This window comes from Protopterus annectens, chromosome 4.part0, assembly GCF_019279795.1.
Source record: "Protopterus annectens isolate FY-2018-M chromosome 4.part0, PAN1.0, whole genome shotgun sequence".
Lineage (NCBI taxonomy): Eukaryota > Metazoa > Chordata > Ceratodontiformes > Protopteridae > Protopterus > Protopterus annectens.
Genome location: NC_056733.1, coordinates 1,401,182,331 through 1,401,205,666, shown reverse-complemented (window position 1 = coordinate 1,401,205,666; position 23,336 = coordinate 1,401,182,331). Strand labels below are relative to the sequence as shown.

At 42.1% G+C, this 23,336-nt stretch overlaps 1 protein-coding gene across 1 annotated transcript in view; it reads left to right on the top strand.

Annotated features, from left to right (window-relative positions):
- SEC24A (SEC24 homolog A, COPII coat complex component) overlaps positions 1 to 23,336 on the top strand; it is a 2,581,543-nt gene that overhangs the window by 1,221,876 nt on the left and 1,336,331 nt on the right. Inside the window, exon 11 of the mRNA XM_044069234.1 lies at positions 5,482 to 5,600. Within this exon, the coding sequence (XP_043925169.1) occupies positions 5,482 to 5,600 (119 nt within the window). The remainder of the gene's footprint in view (positions 1 to 5,481; positions 5,601 to 23,336) is intronic.

Sequence of the window (23,336 nt, the reverse complement as noted above, 5' to 3'; positions counted from 1 at the left end):
CAACTCCTGCCGAGTCTTTGGAGCCCCCGGTTATGACATTCCTGGCAATAACTGTCTTGGTTCCAGTAGTATCCTCTTCTCTGGTTCCGAGAGCTACCTTAAGCTCCTCCAAGTTTTTGGCACCGGAGTGCTCAACGGGGTCAGGGCTCTCTGCTTGAGTCTGAGATGCATGGATCAGTTTCCTTAGTTTCGTAGCCATCCATGTCCCTTGGTGCTTCGGCCTTTGTAGCGTTGACTCAGGCTTCTGTTTCAGAGGCCGCTTCTTTGGTGTGGGCTGTGACCCTGGTTCTGAAGGAGTCTATTTTGGTTCCAGGCTCCCATCCCTCTACGGGAGGAGGGCCGGCCTTCTGAATCATGGAGAAGGCCTTGTCCACTGGAGACTCTCAGTCTTTGCCATCCCTGTCGGGACAACTGTCTACATCCCCTTGACCTGAGCTACCATCCTTCTCATCCCTGGGACAGAGAGCACCAAGGCCCCTGGTTACACCCACTTTGGTGGTTTCCTCTTTGGACAGTTCCATGGATCATTGCCCTGGGGACATTCCTGCAAAGAAGTGGTGCAAGAGAAAGCACTTAGATTCCCCGGAGAATTCTTTCACCGAAGATACTGATTTTGATGAAGGGGAAGATTCCCCCAGGTCACCCCATGATGATGTTCCCTTCGGGGACATCTTAGAAATCTGAAACAGAGGGGTGGCTGGTCTTCCATCCAACCTTCTTCGGTGGAGTCAGTATACCTGGAGGCTTTTCATGCCCAACTCTCTACTTCTTGGATCTCTCCACCTGCTGACGATCTCATTAAATTATCACTTAGTGGGTGTGGATGATGCCCAATGCCATTGAGTCGATCCCCAAGAGGCCTAATTGTATCTTATCAGCACTTAAAGATGAGCCTCACTGGTCCAAAGAAATGCCAGTTGACACCATGGTGATAGCAGCAGCCATGAAAAGGGAACTTGCCGAGGAAAGTCCTACTATCCATCCTTCTAAAAAGGAGTTTAGGACTTTGGATAGATTTGGGAAGCACTTTTATGCTTCAGTGACCTTTGCTCTCAGGTCCTTGAATTATATGGTGCACTTTAAAAGACTACAGAGGGATGTGATCAAGGAGCTCTCAGATACGCTCGGAGCAGTGGCTGAAGGGGTACGGGACAAAGTTACCTCTCAGCTAGCAACCCTTGATGCAATTTCGAACTCATCCTTGAGGCTGACTGGTCACATAGCTGAAGGGACTTCCAGAGAAGCGGGTTCAGGCATAGCCGTTAGAAGGCATTCCTAGATGCGCTTGTGTGACTTTGCGGAACCATTCAAAGCATCCTTCGTCATTGATTTGTTTGACGGATCTACCCTTTTTGGTCCCAAAGTTAAAGACATTTTAGCCAGATGTAAAAAGGATGGTAAGACCCTTTCTGCCATAGGCGTACGTTTCTCAACTCCTCAGACACCCTACTCCAGGAGCCAGAGAAGAGGGAGACTATGGTTTAAATAAATCCAAAGGCTTTTCCAGGATTCATGCGGCAAAGACTTTCTCCAGGCAGAGGGGGAAGTAATGGAAGATGCTGCCCCAGAGGCAGAAATGCACAGCAAAACGAGGGGTCCAGAGAATCTTCCTCTGGTGCTTCTACCAGCACCCCCGAGCAGATACCCAATTGCCTTCCTCTGGAGGCAGTTAGGGGATGACTTTCTCTGCCCCAATCTGCCTGGCAAACATTAACTATGGACAAATGGGTGCAGGGGATAATATCCAGAGGTTACAGAATACCATTATTAGTTTCCCCATCACCCCAGAAGAAACTCCCGGAAGTACCACCCGGTCGCAGGGAAGCAGCAGCTTTAGAGATTCAAAGACTGCTAGACAAAAGCGCCATCCAAGACGTCCCACCAGACTAGAACAGGATCTGGGTATTACTCAGGGTTCTTTTGAGTTCCCCAAAAAATGGGACTGGAGACCCATCTTGGATCTCAGCCAGTTCAACGAGGCCATTTAGCAAACCAAATTCCGGATGGTCTTTGGTACAGTCAGTACTTTCATTCTTGGAAAAAGGCGATTGGATGTGTTTTGTGAATGTTCAGGATGCTTATTGCCATATAAAAATGGGCAAAAGCTCCAGGGGGTATCTGTGCTTCTGGCTGGGAGCCAGTCATTTCCAATTCAGAGCACTGTCCTTTGGACTCATCACAGCCCCCAGGGTGTTCACCAAATGCATGGCAGTAGTAGCAGCTCATCTCAGACTACTAGGATTTCGAGTATTGCCTTACCTCGACAACTGGCTCCTTACAGCTACCACCAGGCATCAGTTAGAATGGGCAAAAGACTGCACTCTACACCTCTGTTCATCTCTAGGCATAAATGTAAATTTTGAGAAATCAAACTTGCAACCCACTCAATTGGAATTTATTGGATCCCATTTAAATACAGTCTCAGGAATTGTCTCACTCCCTCCAGAAAGACTTCAACGCATCAGATCACAAGTCAGACAAATTCTGTGAAACAGAAGGGTTCCAGCAAAACTAGTCCTACAAACACTAGGCTCCATGGCCAATCATTCTTGTTCTCCTAGCAAGGTATCACATGCAAATTTTGTAATGATTACTTGCTTCTCATTGGTCTCTGATGCACCTGAAATGTCACACTTGATCCTGATTACCGATTGCTGCAAATAGGATCTCATGTGGTGGCTCCACTCCGATCAGATTCCCTTATGTCGAACATTCATTCTTCCTCAGCCCCAAGCCATAGTGACCACAGATGCTTCCCAGATGGGGTGGGAAGCATTATTTGGGAAGAACAGTCCAAGGCACGTGGTCCCAATTAAAGGCCAACTTGCACATCAGTGTTGTAGAGATGAGGGCAGTGCTGTTAGCATTGCAAGCATTCCAAGATGTCCTTCCTCTAGGGACAGTTGCTATTCAGATGGACATGTCAGTAGTCTGGTACATCAACAAACAAGGGGGAACCAAATCTTACCCATTGTGCCGAGAAGCCTTCAGAATTTGGCAATGGGCAATTTCTTCCAACTGCTTTCTCACAGCAATGCACATCCCGGCGAGATCCAGTGTGATAGCGGACAAGCTAAGCAGAACCATCCTCATGCCTCATGAGTGGTCTGTCAATCCTGTGTTGGCAAAGGTTATTTTTCGTCACTGGAGCCAGCCTTGCTGCAGTCTTTTTGTGTCCCCCCTAAACAACAAGTGCATTGCCCTAATCCTCCCTCCCTCCAGGGGACTCACCCAGAAATGCTCTTTTCCACAATTGCCCCCGGGGTGTATTCTATGCCTTTCCCCCAACTCCATTGATATCCCAGTTTCTAAAGAAAGCCAAAAGGTTGAAAAACTCAATAATCCTCATTGCCCCTTTCTGGCTTTAACAAGTTTGGTTTCCCTTCCTTTGGCCTCATCTGCTTCAGAAACCATGAATTCTGGACCCAGCTCCAGATCTGCTGTCTCATCCAGAGGGCATGATTCATCCGAATCTCCAACATCTCAAGCTCACTGCATGGCTTCTCCAATTCCCATGATTGCCAGGCATCCTTTCCTTTCTTCTCCTGTCAGACAAATTATTGTCACTCATCGCAAACCTTCTACTAGCAAGCTGTCTCTAAGTAAATGGGAAAAATTTGCTAACTGGGCTCTTGACAGTGGACCTAGCGGCAATTTCCAACTTTCATATAGGTCTAAGGGTCTCCTAATGTTAAGACCTCTATTCAAGGAACCCATTCCTCCATGGGATCTAACTTTAGTTCTTCAGGCCCTATCTATGAACCCCTTTCAACCATCAGTGACTTGTGACTTAAAATATTTGTCTTGGAAAACTTTATTTTTGGTGGCTATTACATCTGCCAAAAGAGTATCTGAACTTCAGGCCTCATCCTGTAACCCTCCCTGTTTAATATTTCACAAGAACAAGATTGCCCTTAGGATGAATCCATCCTTTTTATCTAAGGCTGTCTCGGAATCTAATATTAACCAAACTCTTCAACTGCCAGTCTTCTTCCGTAATTTTTCTAATAAAGGGCAGAGTATGCCCTTCACTTATTAGATGTCCACAAGCAATTACGATTCTTATACCTTCACAGAACAAAGGATTTTAGGAAAATCTGACCAGTTATTTGTGGCATTCTCCTCTCTCTCATTAGGTAATCCATTTTCAAAGGTTACCTTGGTAAAATGGCTTAGAGACTGCATAACTTTCACCTGTCATTCTAGAGGACTTCAACTTTCACATACAGTTTAAGCCCATTCAGTGTGAGTGATGGCAGCTTCTGGAGTTTTTCATTCCACAGCATCTATGGACGATATTTGCACAGCAGCCACTTGGTCTTATCCTCATATCTTCATCACTCATTACAAATTGGATCAGGTCTCGAGGGGACGGGCATCATTGATGGTGCCACAAGATGGTGCTTAGGAATATTCTTCCGTGACACCTCCAAGACTAAAGTAGTTGGGGACTCTGTCCCACTGTCAAGAACTGAGTGAAGATTGACAACATCAGATAAAGAAGTTATGTCTTACCATAACGTTCCATCTGTGTTGTCGATCTTCACTAATCCTTGACATCCCCACCCTCCTTCCCCCAATCCGAGACTCTTAGTTGACCGGATTTTCCATAGTTAGCTTCATGTGAAGGACATATATCTGGTCTCTGACTATTACAACTATTACTTTAACTATAATTCCCACTTGTATATCTACCACTATGTTGGGCAAACTCGATCTGAGGTAATTTTGAGAGAAGCATTATGGGTGGAGCCTGACTTAAGAGTTTGGAAGGAGCAAGCTGGAATAAAAGGCTGAGTCTGTTCTAAGGCTCAGAACCAAGCCCACTGTCAAGGATTAGTGAAGATCAACAACACAGATGGAACGTTATGGTAAGACATAACTTCTTTTTTTTCATAAGTGATGTGGGATTTTTCTGTCTACCTAAGCCTCTACCAACTCAGGCAGGTGGGCCTCATTTTGACATTTCATCCTTGGTGCAAGTAAACTTTTCATTGTGAATTTAGAGAAATAAACTTGTAAACCATCACTTGGGCTTCATTAAATCTGTGCAATGCTAGTAGATTTGGTAATAAAAAAAAAAGCTTTCCTATTACTATTTGATTGTGAATGATGGCTTTTGTTCTGGTCATTTCCTTGGTGTGATGGCTATCAGTTGACACAGAAAGAAAATAATTGTGCTGGTCAGAGGCGCAGACTGCCCTGAATAGTAGTTAAAATGTTAGAAGCAACAACTATAAGAGTAAAGAAACAAATTCACATATAAAAAATGTGTTACTTACAGTGGTAAAATTATACTAGTTGCTGTTGAACTCTCTTTTACTTTTGCTGCGTTGGACAAATACTACAAGTCTGTTCTTTGTCTTATGTTGATACAGTGAAATGCCAGCAGTTTTTGTTCAGAAGGCTTGATGAGCACACGGATGCTAATTAGTATCGACTTGCTGAACAGTCATCTTTTTTCTTTGATTTTTTTTTTAGGCTTCCAGGAGACTCCAGAACAAAAATAGGTTTTATTACATTTGACAGCACAATTCATTTCTATAGTCTTCAGGATGGCCTGTCTCAGCCCCAGATGCTAATAGTTTCAGATGTTGAAGGTATGTAGAAATGTAGAACTTTATAATAAATTGTTGGTTTGATGTCAATGTAAAACTGGAAGTGCTGCAAGCCACTGCATGTGAACCATGTTTATAATGTGTTTCAAAAACAAATGTCACGTAAGATTCCAACCATGATCTTTAATCAGAATGGTTAGTTTTTCTAATTCTGATAAACTTTGTATTGCATTATTTTCTTCATTATTTCTGTTAAAATTAACAAGCTACATAACTCTTTTCTAGGAGGAAAACTTGCGTCTTTTGACAATAAGCTACGTTTTATTTATTTTACTTACTGTGATTGATTTTCCTACCAAATGTAGAGTTAATTCAGGAAACTTCATTAAAGTCAGTAGTTGTTGTTGTGTTATTGTTGTCGAAGGCAACAGCCTACCAGCACTCCTCTGTCAAATGATGTGACTTTTTCTCATAGCAAAAGTTATCATATTATATATTAACAGAGATAAAAATATAACCTAAAGGTCAATTATGAAAGAATTAGGAAAAATTTCCTCTGTTTGGTTTCCACAAAACAGTAACTACAATGCCATGGTTGTGCAGTACTGACGGAAGGTATACCATGCTCTTTGCATCTCTGCAGAATTCTTTACCTCTTGAAGCTAGTTATTGGCAAATGTCTGCTCAACTGGTCCAACTCCCAAAATTTGCATAGATCAAGCATATGCCATCCCTTTCATGACCTAGAAAAAAGTATATGCCCCCCTAGAATAAAAGGTGCAGGTAGCTTGCACCATCTTCAGTTATTGTTCATTGCAGGCATGTATGCATCATGGCAAAAAAGTCCTAGTGTCACTTCTTCCAAAATCAGTTGTATTCTCCAGTTTTTATGATTCTTCATAAGGTGAGTACCCTACTGGGGAGGAATTATTCTTATCCGTTTTTTGTGCTAAAAATGGTTAACTTGGTCTTACTTTTTGCTGGTGGAAAACTGATGGGAAGCGGAGTTTCTTGTGGCATAGCACAGTCCAGCTTAAAGACCCTTTACAGTTACAGATGTCAAATCCCATACAAGGATCACTATATGAAGTGTTTATTTTATTTGAGAGAATCTGATTTCAGAATTCACAGGAAAACTTGCTTGAGTTTTACCCATAAAACTTATAAGAAGAGACACCACACATCACATGTACTTGGCATAGAAGAAGTTATAAACTGTTATGCAGGCTAAAAAACTTGCTTTCTCTAAGAAGAGATTACCCCTAAGAAACTGCACAAAGAAGATGAGTGAGATAATACCCTCAGAACAGATGCTTGGATTCAAAGTCTGTTTCTGCAGGTACAGACCGGTATCAGGATGCCTGTTTTGGTAAAACAGGTTCCCAGACCCTGTCATCAAATTCTTTCTTTCCTATCAGCTTTTGCTGTGCCTCTTTTGACACAGCAGATAAAAACAGACTTCCAGGATAGTTCCACATTGAACAGCTTAATTTCAGCTCTTCCAGTGTGAAAACAGAAACTCAGAAGAAAGAGACAGTAAACTCTTATTTTGGGGTAAATTTCAGTAGCTGGCTAGTAAGTGCACTGTCTAGATGCTCACAAAAAAGAAATTCAGAGGACCTGAAATTAAATCAATCACAAAAGGTGAGGAAAAAACACTCACTGGGAAGAATTCTGCAGTTCTTCAGCAAAAAGCAGTGCAAGCTCCAGCTTTGGTGCAACACAACTTCCAGTAACCTAGAGGAAAAAAATAAGTCAAATGTACTCAGAGCTGATTAAAATAAACAAAACACTGATGGATTATATCAACACAAATAACAAAAGGCTGGAAAAAAAGAAGAAGCTTTAAAAAGATATTCAGATGAGGTGATAACACTGCAAAAATCAGAGGTTGAAATGAATAAAAGGCTGGCTGAATATGAGACCGTTCAAGAAAAGATGATGTTCTTCGTGTTTCACTATTGCAGTCATCACACTTGGGTTGTCTACCTGCAGGTAGCCCTCAGTCGGCCCGAATACCAGAGTCTTGGGATTTCTGTGTCGGATGCTGTCGCTTCTTCCATGATGTCAGGTCGTCAGGGGTATAAAACAGGCAGCTGACGCCATTACATCAGTCTTTCTTGCCGAGAAGGAGCCTGAAGCAGAAGCAGTTCGTAAGTGCCGGTCGGCTGCTACCTGAAATTTTCATTTTTCGAGTTTCAAACCTTAAGTCTTCTAAAGCTAAGTACCCTGTTAGGGGATTCTTTTTTTCTTGCTCTAACCGATGTCAGAAAAAGTTAACAATTGTCTTGCCTATGGAAAGCAAATACCTCACAGAGATTTGCATTCTTACTGCGTCACCTGCTTAGGCCTAGACCACGATGTCCCTCGCTGTAGTTTTTGTGCCTTGGTTAACGCCCAAACCATTCGTCATTGGGCTATTTTTGTCACTAAATTCTTTCACTCTCATTCTCCGCATTCCGAAATGACTTCGATAAGCAATCTGACTGCCGATCATCCGAAAAAACATAAAGATAGACAGAGACAGACCGCATAGGTCCAAAACTGCTGATGACGCTTTCGTTAAGCTAGTCGCCAGTCGGCCGGTATTCAGTGGGGCACCTTCGCAGCCCCTGATGCCCACTTCTACAGATTCGCAGGCCTCTGCTGAGACCCATTCTGAGTCCGTTATGCCGCGAGATGCTTCTTCGACTATGGAACCTGCGGATGTCTCTACCTTGGATGTGTCTGGAACCACTGTGCAGGCACTGGCTTCTGAGGGTGTATTCTGACCTACCAATGTTCGCATTAAACCGACAACTTCATTTTTAGATAAAACTACCGAGTTTCTCAGGTCCAGAGTATGCACTACGCCTAGAAAACCTATGACCAAAGCGCATGCTTAAGCTCCCATGCCTCAAAAACAAATGCTTAGAATGGCTGAAGCCCTTATTACCCGAAATAGGGGAAGCCAGCCTTCCCCTGCTAAAAGACAAAAGATTGGTTTTCATTCTGATTCTACTGACCAGGAGTCAGATGACTCTGACCCTTCTGATTACCAAGACGTACCCTTATCAACCATCAACCTATGAAGATTCAGATGCAGAGGAATCCACCCCCTCTGCCTCCCCTCCAGAGGATTTTTCTTTTGGTGAAACCTTGCATACTTTAAGAGAGCATTTCCATTGGGAATGCCAGGGACTACCTTCAATCCAAAAAGAGACTCAGAGAATTTTTAGAGTTGCCTCAGCACAAGCCTCTAGCTATACCCCCTGTCCTGGATATTGTAGATGATGTCTTCATGAAATCCAGTCTTACTCCAGACACCTTACCACCAGCCCCTAGAAAACCTGACAGGTACTACAGAGTACCTGAGTCTCACAAATTTCTCTTTAAGAATCCTACTGCGGATCCAGAGACCAATTCCCAGAGACCGAAAGGCATTAAGGCTACTACAGCCAAAAACCCTATCCCTTCTGACAGGGATTCCAGAGTTTTAGACAGATGGAGTAAGAAGGTATACATCTCTGCAACTCTTGCCATCAGGGCATTGAATTGCCAGTTTGACATGTTGAACTACCAGCAAAATATTATGGAATTAATTAAACAAAAAATGGTGTTACTTCTAGATGGTGCAGAAAATAAAAATTTACAAGAGTTACTGCATTCTGCAAACCAAGTTAGTAGGCATACTTTGCAGTGTGGCTTTGATGCCCTAGAAGCATCTTGCAGGGCTGCAGTCACGGGGTCTGTACTGAGAAGGCATGCTTGGCTGAAGGAACAAACCTTGCCAGATCATGTCAAGTCAAAATTACTAGACGCTTCTTTAAATCAAGACCGTCTGTTTGGTACCAAAGCAGAAGTTGCTCTTAAAAAGATGGAAGAAAAAGCTAAAACTGTTAAATAATTCTTACAAATGCAGCCACCTAGATTCAGTAGGCATTGGCCTTCTAAAAACTGTCTTTTCCAGCCCCTTCCAGGCCTTCTCAGTCCAAACCCAGGGGAAACAGGCCACCCAGTCTACAGTCTCAGGGTATGCAGAGATCTAAACAATGGAGTGCTCCCACCTCCAAAACAGGGAGTGGTAAGCCACCCCCTTATAGAAAAAGTTCACAATGACTTATTAGTTATTCTTCCCAGCCCTGCCCAATTACTTGTGCTCCTAGGAGGAAAACTTGCCCTTCATCCAAAAAAATGGATGTCCATTACTCAGGACTGATGGGTCCTAAACATTGTATCCCAGGAGTACAGATTCTACTTCCACTCTGCCAACCCCAAACAGGTTTCCAGACCTCCCTCTAAACCAGTAGGCAGAGGTTCAAAAGCAGGTGCTTTCCCTGCTCAATATCAGAGCTATTCAACCTGTTACAGTAGAACAAAGGGAGGTAAGGTTTCTACTCCAGAATTTTCTTGGTGCCCAGAAAAGAGGGCTCTTGGCGCCCAATCCTGGATCTGTCAATCCTCAACACCTTTCTGGTGGTCCCAAAATTCAAGATGCTTACCCTGCAACAGCTTCTCCCTATGCTAGCCAAGGATACCTGGTTAGTCACTCTAGACTTAAAAGAAGCTTATCTGCACATCCCCATAAGGGAGTCATGCAGGAAGTATCTACGCTTCAGGGCAGGCTCTATGCACTGTCAGTTCTCTGCACTTCCCTTTGGCTTGTCTACTGCGCCCAGAGTATTCACAAAGTGCCTTGCTCCAGCCATTGCATATTGCAGGCAGAGAAATATCCAAATCTTCCCATACTTGGACGATTGCCTGATTCAGGCAGACAGTCAGGAATTACTAGTTCAGCACCTGGCATTTGTAAAAAGCCTTCTCACTTCATTGGGGTACACCATCAACGAAAAGAAATCAAAGCTGGTGCCCAGTCAAAAGATTGTATTCCTGGGAGCAAGCTTGGATACAACTTCCCAGATGGTATTTCTCATTCAAGAATAACAGGTCTATCTGACCAACTACTTCAAACAACTGGCTACCAGAACCCAGCTATCTGCAAGGAAAATATTGCAAGCCCTAAGGTTCATGACCTCATGTATTTTGCCAATTCCATATGCAAGACTGCATATGAGGAAACTTCAATGGTACTTAAAAAGTCTTTGGTGCCAACATTCTCAGGACCTGGAAACAATCATTCCAATCATTCCTTGTCTAAGGGCAGAGTTCCTTTGGTGGGCAGACGCATGCAACCATAAGAAGGGACTGCCTTTCACTCAACCCCCCTGCCCCCCAAACCCTGACCACAGACGCATCAGACTATGCATGGGGAGCTCACATGGCAGGCAAATGCATTCAGGGACATTGAAGCCCAGGCCAAAATGTCCTGCACATCAATCAAAAAGAGATGCTAGCTGTACAGAATGCTCTGACAGCCTTCAAATACCTAATCCTTCCAGGACAGCTGCTGATGAAAACAGACAACACCACAGTTATGTGGTATATAAACAAGCAGGGGAACCCATTCTTACCCACTCTGCAGGTTAGCCATTACCCTGTGGAACACAGCCTTGAGCAACCAAGTGCATCTACAAGCTCAATTCCTGCCAGGCAAGCAAAATTCACGGGCAGACGACTTAAGCAGAAATCTCCTAGACCCACACAAGTGGAAATTGGAGCCCTGCACCTTCGGACTTCTAATCCAGAGGTGGGGGACACTGGAGGTGGACCTCTTTGCTTCCCCTGAGAATCACCAGTTGAGCAAATTCTGCACGAGAAACCCTCACAGCAGGGCCTGGAAGGTGGGTGCCCTATCCTTCCAATGGGAAAACCTCTCAATTTATGCCCCCCCCCGCCCCTCCTCTCAAAAGTACTACTCAAGATCAAACAGGACAGGCCAAGGGTAATTCTTATTGCCCCAGACTGGCCAGGCCAGCACTGGTACCCTCTCTTACACAGTCTGACAACAGTGCCACCCTGGCACCTTCACCATACTCCTACCCTGCTGTCTCAGCAGGAGGGACAGATTTTGCATCCACAGTTGCAAACCCTAAACCTTGCAGCCTGGCTTATCCCCTGAATACACCACCAGCAACACTCAGCAAACAGGTGCTGGACGTCATTCTTGAAGCTAGAAGGCCTAGTACTAGGAAATCCTATGCTGAAAAGTGGAAAGGATATTGTTCTTGGAATCAGTCTCAAGGAAAGGACACAGCAGTGCCCTCCTTACCTCTAATCCTGGATTACCTTGCAGAGCTACTTCACAGAGGCCTATCCTTCTCCTCCATTAAGATTCATATCTCTGTCATCTCAGCTCATTATAATACTAAGCCACCTCTTTTTTTCTAACCCTCTCATCAAACAGTTTGTGAGAGGGGCCAGCAACTTAAGGCCCCCTAGGAGAGCACCCACCCCTGCCTGGGATCTTAACTTTGTACTGGAAAAGCTCACGCTTCCCCCTTTTGAACCTGCTGCTTCAGCCGAGTTAAAATTCCTCTCTTGGAAAACAGCCTTGCTTTTAGCCATAACCTCAGCAAGAAGAGTTTCTGAGTTACAGGCGCTTATGGCTGTGGAACCCTTCATTATTTTTCATGCTGACAGGGTTTCACTCAGGACTAACCCATCCTTTATGCCTAAGGTGGTGTCCAGTGTGGCTCTAAACCAATCCATTTGCTAACCTTCTTCCCTAATCCTCAGAATAAAGGGGAAAGGATCCTGCACTCCTTGGAGGTGCACAGACAGCTCAGGTTCTTCCTTGACAGGATTAAACCTTTCAGAAAATCTGACCAGCTGCTAGTCAGCTTTGCTACAGGGGCAAAGAGGGCAAGGCCATTTCAAAACAAACCATTTCCAAATGGATAGCACACAGCATCCATTTCTGCTACAAATGCTATGGTAAACCTACTCCACAGAGGATCAGATCACATTCCACTAGGGCTACTTCCACCTCTAGAGCATTTCTCAGGGGAGTCCATACCAGGGACATTCTGGAAGCTACAACCTGGAGTTCTGTGCACATCTTCACCAAACATTACCACTTACCTATTTTTTCTAAATCCAGAGCTGGATTTGCTACAGCAGTCTTACAAGGCCTGCTAGCCAGCTTTAACACTTCTTGACTGCCTCCACCCTTCCTCAGCTTTGGGAATTAACCCAAGTGTGATGACTGCAACAGTGAAACACGAAGAACATAGTACAGTTGTGTACACTTACCATAAATGCAGATGTATGAGTTTATTCACTGTTGCAGTCCTGGTTTCCCTCCCCCCAGCCCACTGGATTTCTCTGTCCTTTCTACCTCTCCTCTCTATGGCTATTTTTAATGGCAGTGGTATTTACTTTTTACTGGTGTTGTTCCACACCATATACTAGCTTCCTGTTTGGGGGCTTCTGATATCTAGGGCAAGAAAAACTGATGTAATGGTGTCGGCTGCCTGTTTTATACCCCTGACTACCTGACGTCATGGAAGAAGCGACAGCATCCGACACAGAAATCCCAAGACTCTGGTATTCAGGCCAACTGAGGGCTACCTGCAGGCAGATAACCCAAGTGTGGTGACTGCAACAGTGAATACGCTCGAACATCTACATTTATGGTAAGTGTACACAACTGTACTTTTCAAAAAATAACAGAATTAGTGGCCAGAGGAAGCAGAGAAAACATGAGATTTTCTGCTGTACCAAAGAAGCTGGAAGGAACAGATTGTATTAATTTTATGAAAGCATAAATAAGCAACTCGACTGGTATTCCACTGAAGGAGTTAATTGAAAGGGCACATCATGTGTATGCTCCAAACCTAGTCATGAGAAAATAACCTAGACCTTTAATATAAAGATACAATCCTACCAGCAGAAGAAGTTCATTCTGACAAAAATGTGGCAGAAGGACAAAGCACTGAAAGTGGGTGACAGTAGAGTGTTTGTGAAAAATGATTACTCACTGTACACCAGGCAGAAGAGGAGTAATTTTATTCCAGTAATCAGGGAATGTCGAGAAGCAGGAGTGAGTTTCAAACTGCTGTATCCAGCTGTTTTTAGGATATTCTTTCCTGGAGGGTTAAAATCATTTTTTGATGTAGAGCATTCTAAGGATTAAATACAAAAGTTTGTCCAACAAAAAGTGAGCTGTTAAACAGCAACAGATTCTGCTTCTTGTTCTTCTGATAATAAAGATCACAGAGAGATTGTGCCAGTGAACCTTTTCCAATGTTTCACTGGAAAATGCTTCAGAAACAAACCAAAAAAAAAGCACAAGAGTTGACTAGAAGAACTTAGGGTGCATTGGAAATGTTGCAGAGACTGGATTTGGGAGATGGAGATAACAGGAATAAAACCAGCAGCTTGGAAATTGATAAATGTGCGGTTCCAACGCATTAATTACGTTTGTGAAACAAGACAAAACAAGAAAACCTGGAAATATTGGACTTTTTTGACTTTGCTAAACTTGTAGTGGACTCTAAAGGATATGCTCTACTTGATGTCATTAATGTTCGGAACAACACTTAGGAGAGGGAAAAAGGAGGGAGAGAGTAAACTGTAAGTAAAACAAAATGTTAACAGTAGTATTTTTATAGTGCATGATATAATCTGCATGCTATAAAATAAAGTTTTCACAGTTATTTTCAAGTGTAATGGCGTTACTAAAGTAAACAGTTGGCCCTGTTTTTTTTCCTCTTTTTCCTTGTTCAGTTTTAAGAAATGTAGGTGCTGTAACATTAAAAAAAAGAAAAGTCTGGTCAAAAGAGCATAATACAAGAAAAATTTATGTGCTTTTTCTCATTCTTGCATAGGGGAATGTCTGGATTAAGGCCTTTGGCTTGATCTAGTAACAAGTTTTTAGAGAAAGCAAATAAAAAAGAACATTGAATATAATAAAGTTTTTCTCTAGGAAATAAATGCATGCTTTTAGAAGCAACTTTGAATCTAGTTCTCATGTCTATGGAGATAGTCTGATAAAGAGCAATAAAAACAGAATACTTCTTTCTTCCAATTGGTCAGAGATATTTATTTATTTATCATTTGTTTACCAGGCAAGTCCGACTTGGAATGAAGCCAATTTTCAACAGAGGCTTGGGGAGAAATGCTGCAGATACACGTGCTTGTAATGTGGGAGGAAACCAGTGCACCCAGAGGAAACCCGCATGAACGCAAGGCGGACATGCAGACTCTGCACAGAAGGCACCCCAGCTAAGAATCAAACCAGAGAACCTCTTGCTGTGAGGAAACAATTCAACGGCTGCACCAGTGCAACATCCTTATAATTTTTCTGAAAGCATTCAAGTGTTTTCCCAGTCTGGGAGAGCAATAAAGATAAGACAAAACCAGAGAACACTTAATAGAAGCACAGGCTATACTGTGAGTCTTAGCATGGATAACCTTCCTTTTAGGTTAACACAAGTCTGCAAGTATGGCTGTCAGTTTGGGACAGTTGTTCATATTAGGAGTGTGAAGCTTCAATATTTGAAGATGTACATAGTTTTGTGTGTTAGTAATAATTGAATAGGTTTTAGGGTGGACTGGGGTGTATTTGTTTTTTTTTTTGTATGAGGGCTTTCAATAAAACAAAAAAGTTTTGTAATATGTCCGATAGGCTCAAGAGGATATGAGGTGAAACAAGTGTATAAAAGATCAGCCTGCCAAACATTAGTGTATGCATGTGACACAAAAGCTGGTACACTGTCCCCAGGAATAGATGGAATAGACAGTATTCCTGTCGAAGTTAGGTGGGGAAAAAAAACTGATAAAGCTCATAGATAGAATAGATGGTATTCCTGTGGAAGTTTCGAAGTTAGGAGGGGAAAAAAAAACCAGATAAAGATCTGAATGTTTTGATTAACAGGATTTTAAGAGGAAGATAAGTACCAATGTCCTGGAAAAAAGCGACGGAGGCTGTAATACCTAAATAGGGCAAAGATCTATCAGATCCCACTTCATACAGACCCATATTAATCCTAAACCATGCTTATAGAGTATTTGTCTGTAATGGCTAAAAGAATGGCAAAGGTGATGCCAAAATTGATAGATATGGATCAATGTGGTTTTGTGGAGGGGAGGCAAACATTTGACAACATTAACAGAACATTGATCATCCAGAGGGAAGCAGAGAATGTACGAAAATACCACTGTCATTGGTGGGTCTTGATGCGGAGAAAGCATTTGACAAAGTAAGCTGGGAGTTTGAGTAGAGCAATGGAAACATTTGCATTCCCTCATACAATTATAACATTGATCAGGAGGATACACGAGGGATCAGAGGCGAAAACTAAAGTGGGTTGCTTCCTCTTGGATAATTTCTGTTTGAACAGAGGAACCAGACAGGGGTGCCCTCTTTCCCCTTTGTTATTTGCATTATATTTAGAACCATTGGCAAAGAAAATAAGGGACTCAGAAATTAAGGATATTATTGGTATGGTAGTCAAGAAAAGCTGGCTTTATTTGCAGATATTTTATACCTGACAAAACCAAAAAAACAATGACATTTCAGTGCTGTGAAACATTTTGAGGCAGTTTCATGTCATTTTGGGATACAAAATTAATGAAGCTAAAACAAAGGCAATTGCCGTAAAATATGTACCCACAAACAAATTGGTTCAGCAATGTCCGTATTTATGGGGACATGATAAAATGAAGTACTTGGGAGTTGTCATCTTTCGGCTTTTCCCGGTTAGGGGTCGCCACAGCGGAACTCCGGTCCGCTAATGATTGGCAGTAGATTTTCACGAACGCCAAGGTGCCAGCTTGAGGTTCAACCTTCAACGAAGGCACGCCCATTTACGCATGTCTTTCGAACGCCACCCAACCGCGGGGAGGACATGCAGACTCCACACAGAAGGCACTCCCCGCACTCCAGCCGAGAATCGAATGGGAGAACCTCTTGCTGTGAGGCAACAGATTAAAAAGGATTCTGCTGTTGCAGCTAAGGATATTTGGAAAGAGACTAAACAAAAGATAATACAAAAATTGTGAAATTGGAAGCTTTGTTATATGTATATGAGTAGCAAGCTGCAAGCAATTAAAATGTTTGTAGTTCATTTAGTTTTATACACAGGTCCCACATATTTGTATCAATCAGTTGAGAAGTTGTTGTTGGCAATAATAAAGAGCTGAAAGATTTTATCTGGGAGGGGAAGACTGGAAGAGTCAAGTAGGTTATGGTGATACTTCCAATAGAACAAGGCAATTTGGGATTACCCAATTTGAAGGGGTAGTTCAGAGCTACACAGTTGTCTCCTATACTTAGCAGAAATGAAAACCTGTAATTCAACTTGGAATGGGATTATGAGGAAATGGGGGAAGCTTAAGAAACAAGGAGAGACTGGGATTTTGGATGGAGATTCTTAAGGAGAATAATAATAATAACCATACAGAATATATTATATTCATAAAATAGCAAAAAGTATTCTAAGAACTAAGCCAACACCGGAATGGTGAAAGGAGATCCTGCTATTAGGGATGACTGCAATTATGGATACAGACAATAGGCAGAGGGGGGCTGGAAATTATTTGATAAAACTATCAAAAGAACCAAGGTATTATGAGCATATAATAGAGAGGGAAAAGTAATAGAATGGGAAGTGGCCAAGGATTTTTTTTGGGCTGCAGGCTAGAGATTGGCTTCCATTTCAAGGAGTGGTATCAGAGTATAGGAGTTTTTAATAGAATCTGGAACAGAAGATGCCGTTAAAAAAGGAATAATTAATAGAGCCTATAAAATTTTGGATGATATAAAAATCCATCAGAGGAGGTTAGAAAGGATTGAGAAGAGAAACAGTGGGAGGGATATATATGTATGTCTCCCAAATATGCGACAAGAAGATTTAGGATCTTTGCTTGGAAGTGTTTACATAGTTATTTTTATACCTCAAGTAGACTCCAAAGAATTTTTCCTCAGGTAGACAGCAAATGTTGCAGATGTGATGGGGAAGGAAACTGGGAACATATTTTCTGGGAGTCTAATGAGTTGGCAGACTTTAAAGGTTCCCTGCAGACTAGTTTGTTGGAGATACTGAATGAGCAAATTGAGCAAACTAAGGAAATTATTTTTTGAGCTATGATACAAAATCAGAATTGTCTAGACACATTAAGGCCTTGTTGAGTCTAATTATGGTGGCTGCCAAAAAAGCAAAGTCTAAACCAACTGTACTAGAAGTAGTGAATATAGTAACAGAAATAAACAATTGGATTTGGGATATTTAGAAAATTGTAGGAGCAAATTACATAGAAAAAAAATCAAATGGCAACTGTGGGAAGAATACATGCAGAGGAAGAATGAGGTTTAAAAGAAGGCAGGATTTGAATGAGCTATGTAATGTTTGACTGACAATGACTGGATAGATTATACGTGATATATAATCTGTGCAACTAAAATTGTCAATATGGTTTGTGATGTATAATGATTGCAACTAAAATTATGTCAGTATGGTTTGTTTACGTTTATATAAATGTATGATTGTCTGTCATACATGCTAATTTAATAAAGATGTTTGTTGGTTAAAAAAAAAAAACAGCAGATAAAAGCACATCCTTCCTGGCTACAAACCAGAGAATCTGTACTCTTGAACCAAAAATAATAGTTAAAAATGTTTCCCAGTTTCAAGGACTGGCTGAGTCCTAACAAGGATACCTTTTGTGGCCCTTCCTGAAAAGACAGTGAACACAGTTAGTTAGTAAACGTAAGGGTGGGGTACGTTAGCTAATCTGATTAGATTGTTGTATTTTTTATGACTACTTGCCCAGTGTCTGTCTATAAATCTGTGATTTTAGCATGAGTTTGGTGACACAGCAAAGTAAAACACATTCCAATATCTCTACTCTTGTGGTGGAAACCAGACCATGAGAAAAATGTGCAGAACATAGCAAGGCAATAAAAAGTGCAGGAAATGGGCCATGTTCTCTCTTTCCCCAGGAACCAGAGTGTACAAATCAGTGCATGCCTTTCAGTAATGACTGGTGGCCCTCAGATGGGCCTAACTTTGAAAGACTTCATTTAAATCACTGACTTCTCAATAGGAAACATGAATTTTATCCTCATAATGGATAGATAATAAGATTATTCCTCAGAAGAAGATGAAGAGGAAGACGAGCTGGCATGTAGTTCCTGACTGTCATCACCTCTATATATGACACCAGTGACCAGGAAACTATATCATCTGGGAGCATTCTTTTTCTAGCAGTTTAAAGGTGAACCATTTGAAATATTTGTCACTATAAAATGGTGCCCAGTCCTTCTGGGATTGTAGGAATCAAAGGCCATGATGATCTCACCAGTTTTTAAAGCATTCATAGATGCTTTTTGATGGCCTTACTGAAACTTGACTCTGAACCCGGGTCCCTATCAAATGATAGAAAGCTCATTTGATAGAAACTCATTTCACTAACACTGTAAGATAGAAAGCTCAAAACACTGAAAACTCATTTGACTGAAACTCAAAACACTGAAAATGCTATATGCCCTTTTCCCCACTGTAGTGTGATCCTGGAGTTAGTATATGTAGTTAGGGGGGTGGGGGGGCACAACCCTCCACAATGGGGGGTGGGGGTGTGTAGCCCCCCACATAGTTTATGTAAATATTGTTTTCTCCAAACAGTTATTCACTGTAGTTATAAGTATCCATGTGTAGGGTTTAAAATGTATGAAGTATGTGGGGGGCTATGCCCCCCCACACACACACACCCTAACTATATATACTAACTCCAGGATCGCACTATCGTGAAGAAAAGGGCATATAGCATTTTCAGTGTTTTGAGCTTTCTATGTTTTGGTTTCAGCCAAATGATTTTCCATCAAATTAGTTTTCTATCATTTGATAGGGACCCCTGAACCCCACACACTGAAGAAATCAGACAAGTTTTGTGGCATTCAGCAAGCCTGTTTTTTTCTGTGTAAGATTCATAAAGCAAAATATCAGTTACGACTCCTCAGGCCCTTATGGAATGAATAGGCGTGGCTAATGGAGGGAAGCTTGACAGATGGCTGGCACAACTGGGGAAAAAGGTTTCAAATGTTCTTAGAGACATGATGTGTCAACAGATTTTATCCACATGTTTGAGCTCCTGTTCTAAGCTGCTGCTGTGTTCTCCCTCCTTATTTTCCTTAATGCAATTTTAATTAACAGTAATAGCAAATTTCATGGAATACCATTTTTCCTGTGTGCTGTACAACTGAAAAGATATCCTGTCCATAGATATTATCTTTTTGGGGTTTGAATGTTTTTTGTTTTGCCCCTGTGCTTGCTGACTATCAATCCTCTTCAATTCGGTCTCTGCCTGTTCGTTCCCCCATACTGTGGATGTAACCTGTGCTGTAGAGGCGGATTTTCCAGGAAAAACTTTAGTTCAGCAAGCTTTCTGGATGAACCATCATTTAGACAGCTATGAGGGTTTTTATTCCCAATCTAACATCCTGGCAACAAGGATGTTGTTGTAATGGCCTAGCCCCACCCCAGCTGTGGAGGGGGACATGTGACCTTTGTTTTCAGGTGGACCCTGCAACTTAATCATGTATGTGCACATTTCCATGCACTTGCTTCATAAAGGTTGTCATCTTATTGTGGCTTGGCGATCCACGTACTTGCTCACTGTCCATGTCCATATCTTGCCATGCTTCCTCTGAGGAACTTGTGCTTTCTTGTGGACAGATCCTCCCCTTCCATGACTTGGATGGGGACACCTTATCCTTCCCTGCCAGCCTTGTCAAGCACTCAAGTCACTAATTGAACTGTTATTTCTTAGTTCCCATGCCTGCAGACATCTTCCTGGTACTGACATCCACTCACCCACCAGAGTCTTCTTTGGCTTATTTATTTTTTTATTTTAATAAGTTTGTCAGAGAATACATAGTGGCCTGCCAGCAGGCTACCCCCTCTCCTCCACTTCCCAGTCCTCTGAACGATCCTTCTCTGGTGTGGTTCCCCTAACAAAAAAGGAGGAAGCCTTTTCTGGCAGGGACAATCCAGATCTGGCCTAGTAAGAGCAGACACGCACCTTATTGAGTTACAGTACAGTTGATTGAGGGCACTTTTGCCTCAGGAATGTTAAAGGTTTTTTTGTGAATTCCAAACTACGTCATTGAAAACGTAGATTCAGCAAAACTGACTTTGCCTTTTCTCCACTGCTGAATGACTGTGAAGTTAATGTATATGTTAGGGGCTGCCCAAATGCATGCCCACTTGGGAAAAAAAAAAAAACTTTATCACGGGTCTGTATTCAACATTATCAGGATGCATCTCTGGCTAGGGATTCAAGCCTTTGATGGTGATGTGAGGTGGCACCTGCTCACTGCACTATGATTGATATCTGCTTTTCATTCGTTTTACAAAAGACATGTTCTAAAATCTGGAGGAGAAGGGAAAAAGCTATGCATCCATTGAAACATACCCCCCCCCATTCCAAGGTACAACAGAATTACCTCACTAAGTAGTAACATTTTTTGTCAGCAGTCAAGGGCAAAACAATGTAAACAAAAAATAGCCTTTAAGAGGGAGCATAAGTCATGGAGAGGCAGAAGGAGCTTAGACAAGGCAGTAAGGCAGTGGAAGGGGAAACGTATCCTTACCCAACAGTGAAGGAAACTGACAGTGCTAAGTACCATCTCCCATTCCTTTACCCCTTCTTTTATATTTTCTGACATCCTTAGCAGGAAGCTTTCCTTTTTTAAGCAAACTGGCCTTGCCTGACCTTGAACTTTTGGTAAAGGAAGATAATGTGAACAGATTACTGATCAGAATTTTGGGAGTTTCCAACCTTCATATGGGCACCTTCTATTTCTCTCTGCCAAAATCCCTTCCAACTTACTCATTTTGGATCAACTGTAACTGTTGAGCAGTGGGCTTCTATAAAGAGTATGGTAAAGGCTTGTAGTGTAAGCTGATTTTAGTACCAAAGAATGATGCCCCAAGATACCACATTGTGAGCTTTCTAAACCAAAAAAGTGCATAGAGGTCTAAAAAAAAATCAGAATTCTTGTACTACAGCCTCTGCTCCTTCTACTTGTAAAGGCTCTACCAGTGACCTAAGGTTTAAAAGATACCTGCTCATCCATAATGACCACCTGTGGTCCCTCAGAATGTTAGCAAGGAATGAATACTGCAATGATTGCAGTTGTACCTCAGAAACGGGGTGATTGTGATGGTGATAGTGGAGGGCGGTTCATATCTTTACTTTTGGTCCCTTTTACCATATGCTTAGCACCATTGATTCCCAGTCTCAGAACAAAGGCAGCCTGGGAATGTCACTCAACTTGCAAAATTTGAGCCTAATCCCATCATCTTCCCAAACCTTCCTGGGTACCTAGCTAGACAGCAGAGTAGGCAGGCTATCCTTGCTGCAGGATAGTCTTCTGCATCAGCTGTTTTTGTACATATAGCCCAGAAAGCACACCTGGTATCCAGGTTCTTGTAAAATGCTTTGGACTGTATGTTTACCTCACCTTTAGCGGTCCCAGTGTCCATACTCTAAATGAGAAAAAAATACATTGGTACTTAAAAAAAAAACTGTTGGCAACAGTATTGCCATTCAGTGGAGCTTTTAACTGTTGGCAACAGTATTGCCATTCAGTGGAGCTTTTAACTGTTGGCAACAGTATTGCCATTCAGTGGAGCTTTTAACTGTTGGCAACAGTATTGCCATTCAGTGGAGCTTTTAACTGTTGGCAACCGTATTGCCATTAATTGGAGCTTTTACTCCCTCTTATCCCAATGTTAGAAAATAATTCTTGGGTTAGACTAGTCAGGACCACCCCTAAACTCCTCTGTTTGATTCCAGAATCTATTCAGGTCTTAATGACAGATGTTTCAGACTGTGCTTATGGACACACAGACAGAACTTAAAGGTGCACAAAAAATAGCCCAGCTATCTCAGAACCAAGCATATGGGTGTAAAAGAGCTGTTGGCCATAATCTCTATACCATGAATTTTGAAAATGGAGCTTGCATCTGCACGCCCCGAAGAGATTACCACAGTACTATGGTATGTCAACAAAAAGTGAGGTGCATACTTTGCAGGATGTCCATGTTAATATGGAAATTGTCTTGGATGCTTAGTCACTTGTATTACTTCTAACCAGAACTCACTCGCAAACAACTTGAGCAGATTCTTTACAGGCCTGAAAGAGTGAGATTTGAACAAGTACGTATTTCACATTGTAGTAAAGAGGTGGAAAACCCCCAGGATAGGCTTTTGTATATTGTATACCCACTAGTACGTTCATCAAATGGAGACGTTCTGCTCCAGGTACTCCTACAGAGGATCATGGTAGTCCTTCATTCGCCTTTTCATGTAACCAGAACCTGTATGCCTCCTCTGGCTTACCACTCCTAAGAGTGCTTGTGAAGTCAAGGAGAGAAAAGTCAAGGCTCATATTTATATTACTCCTTTTATGTTACCCTTTGGTCAGGTTAATTTTGGATCTTGCAGCTAGTTTAAACAAGTTCAGAACTGTCCCTGCCACCTTAATCACTCTGTGCCCTCTCAGCAGTGTCAAGCTGCCTTAATAGATTTAAGAATATTTTCCCTCTACAGGTTGTACCCATACTTCAGTAGACCAAGAAGCCTTGTCTGGCTTAATTGAAGAGGTTACCCATGTTTTGAAAGTTCAAGCTGGCATAATGGCTGATACTGCTTCTGTCCTTGTAAGATATTTAGCAGAGCTTTTCGACAAACATAAACCTTACGCTTCTTTCAAGGTTCACTTTTAATCCATTGAAGTTTGTATCCCTGTAAAATCGCATATCTTCCCTCATTTTGTAGCAAACAGATTGTAAAAGGGTCTTTCATTTTGGGCCTCCCATGAGTCCCAGTCTTGCCCCTTGGGACCTAAACCTTGTGGTCAGAAAGCTTGCTCTGTCTTCATTTCAATTTGCT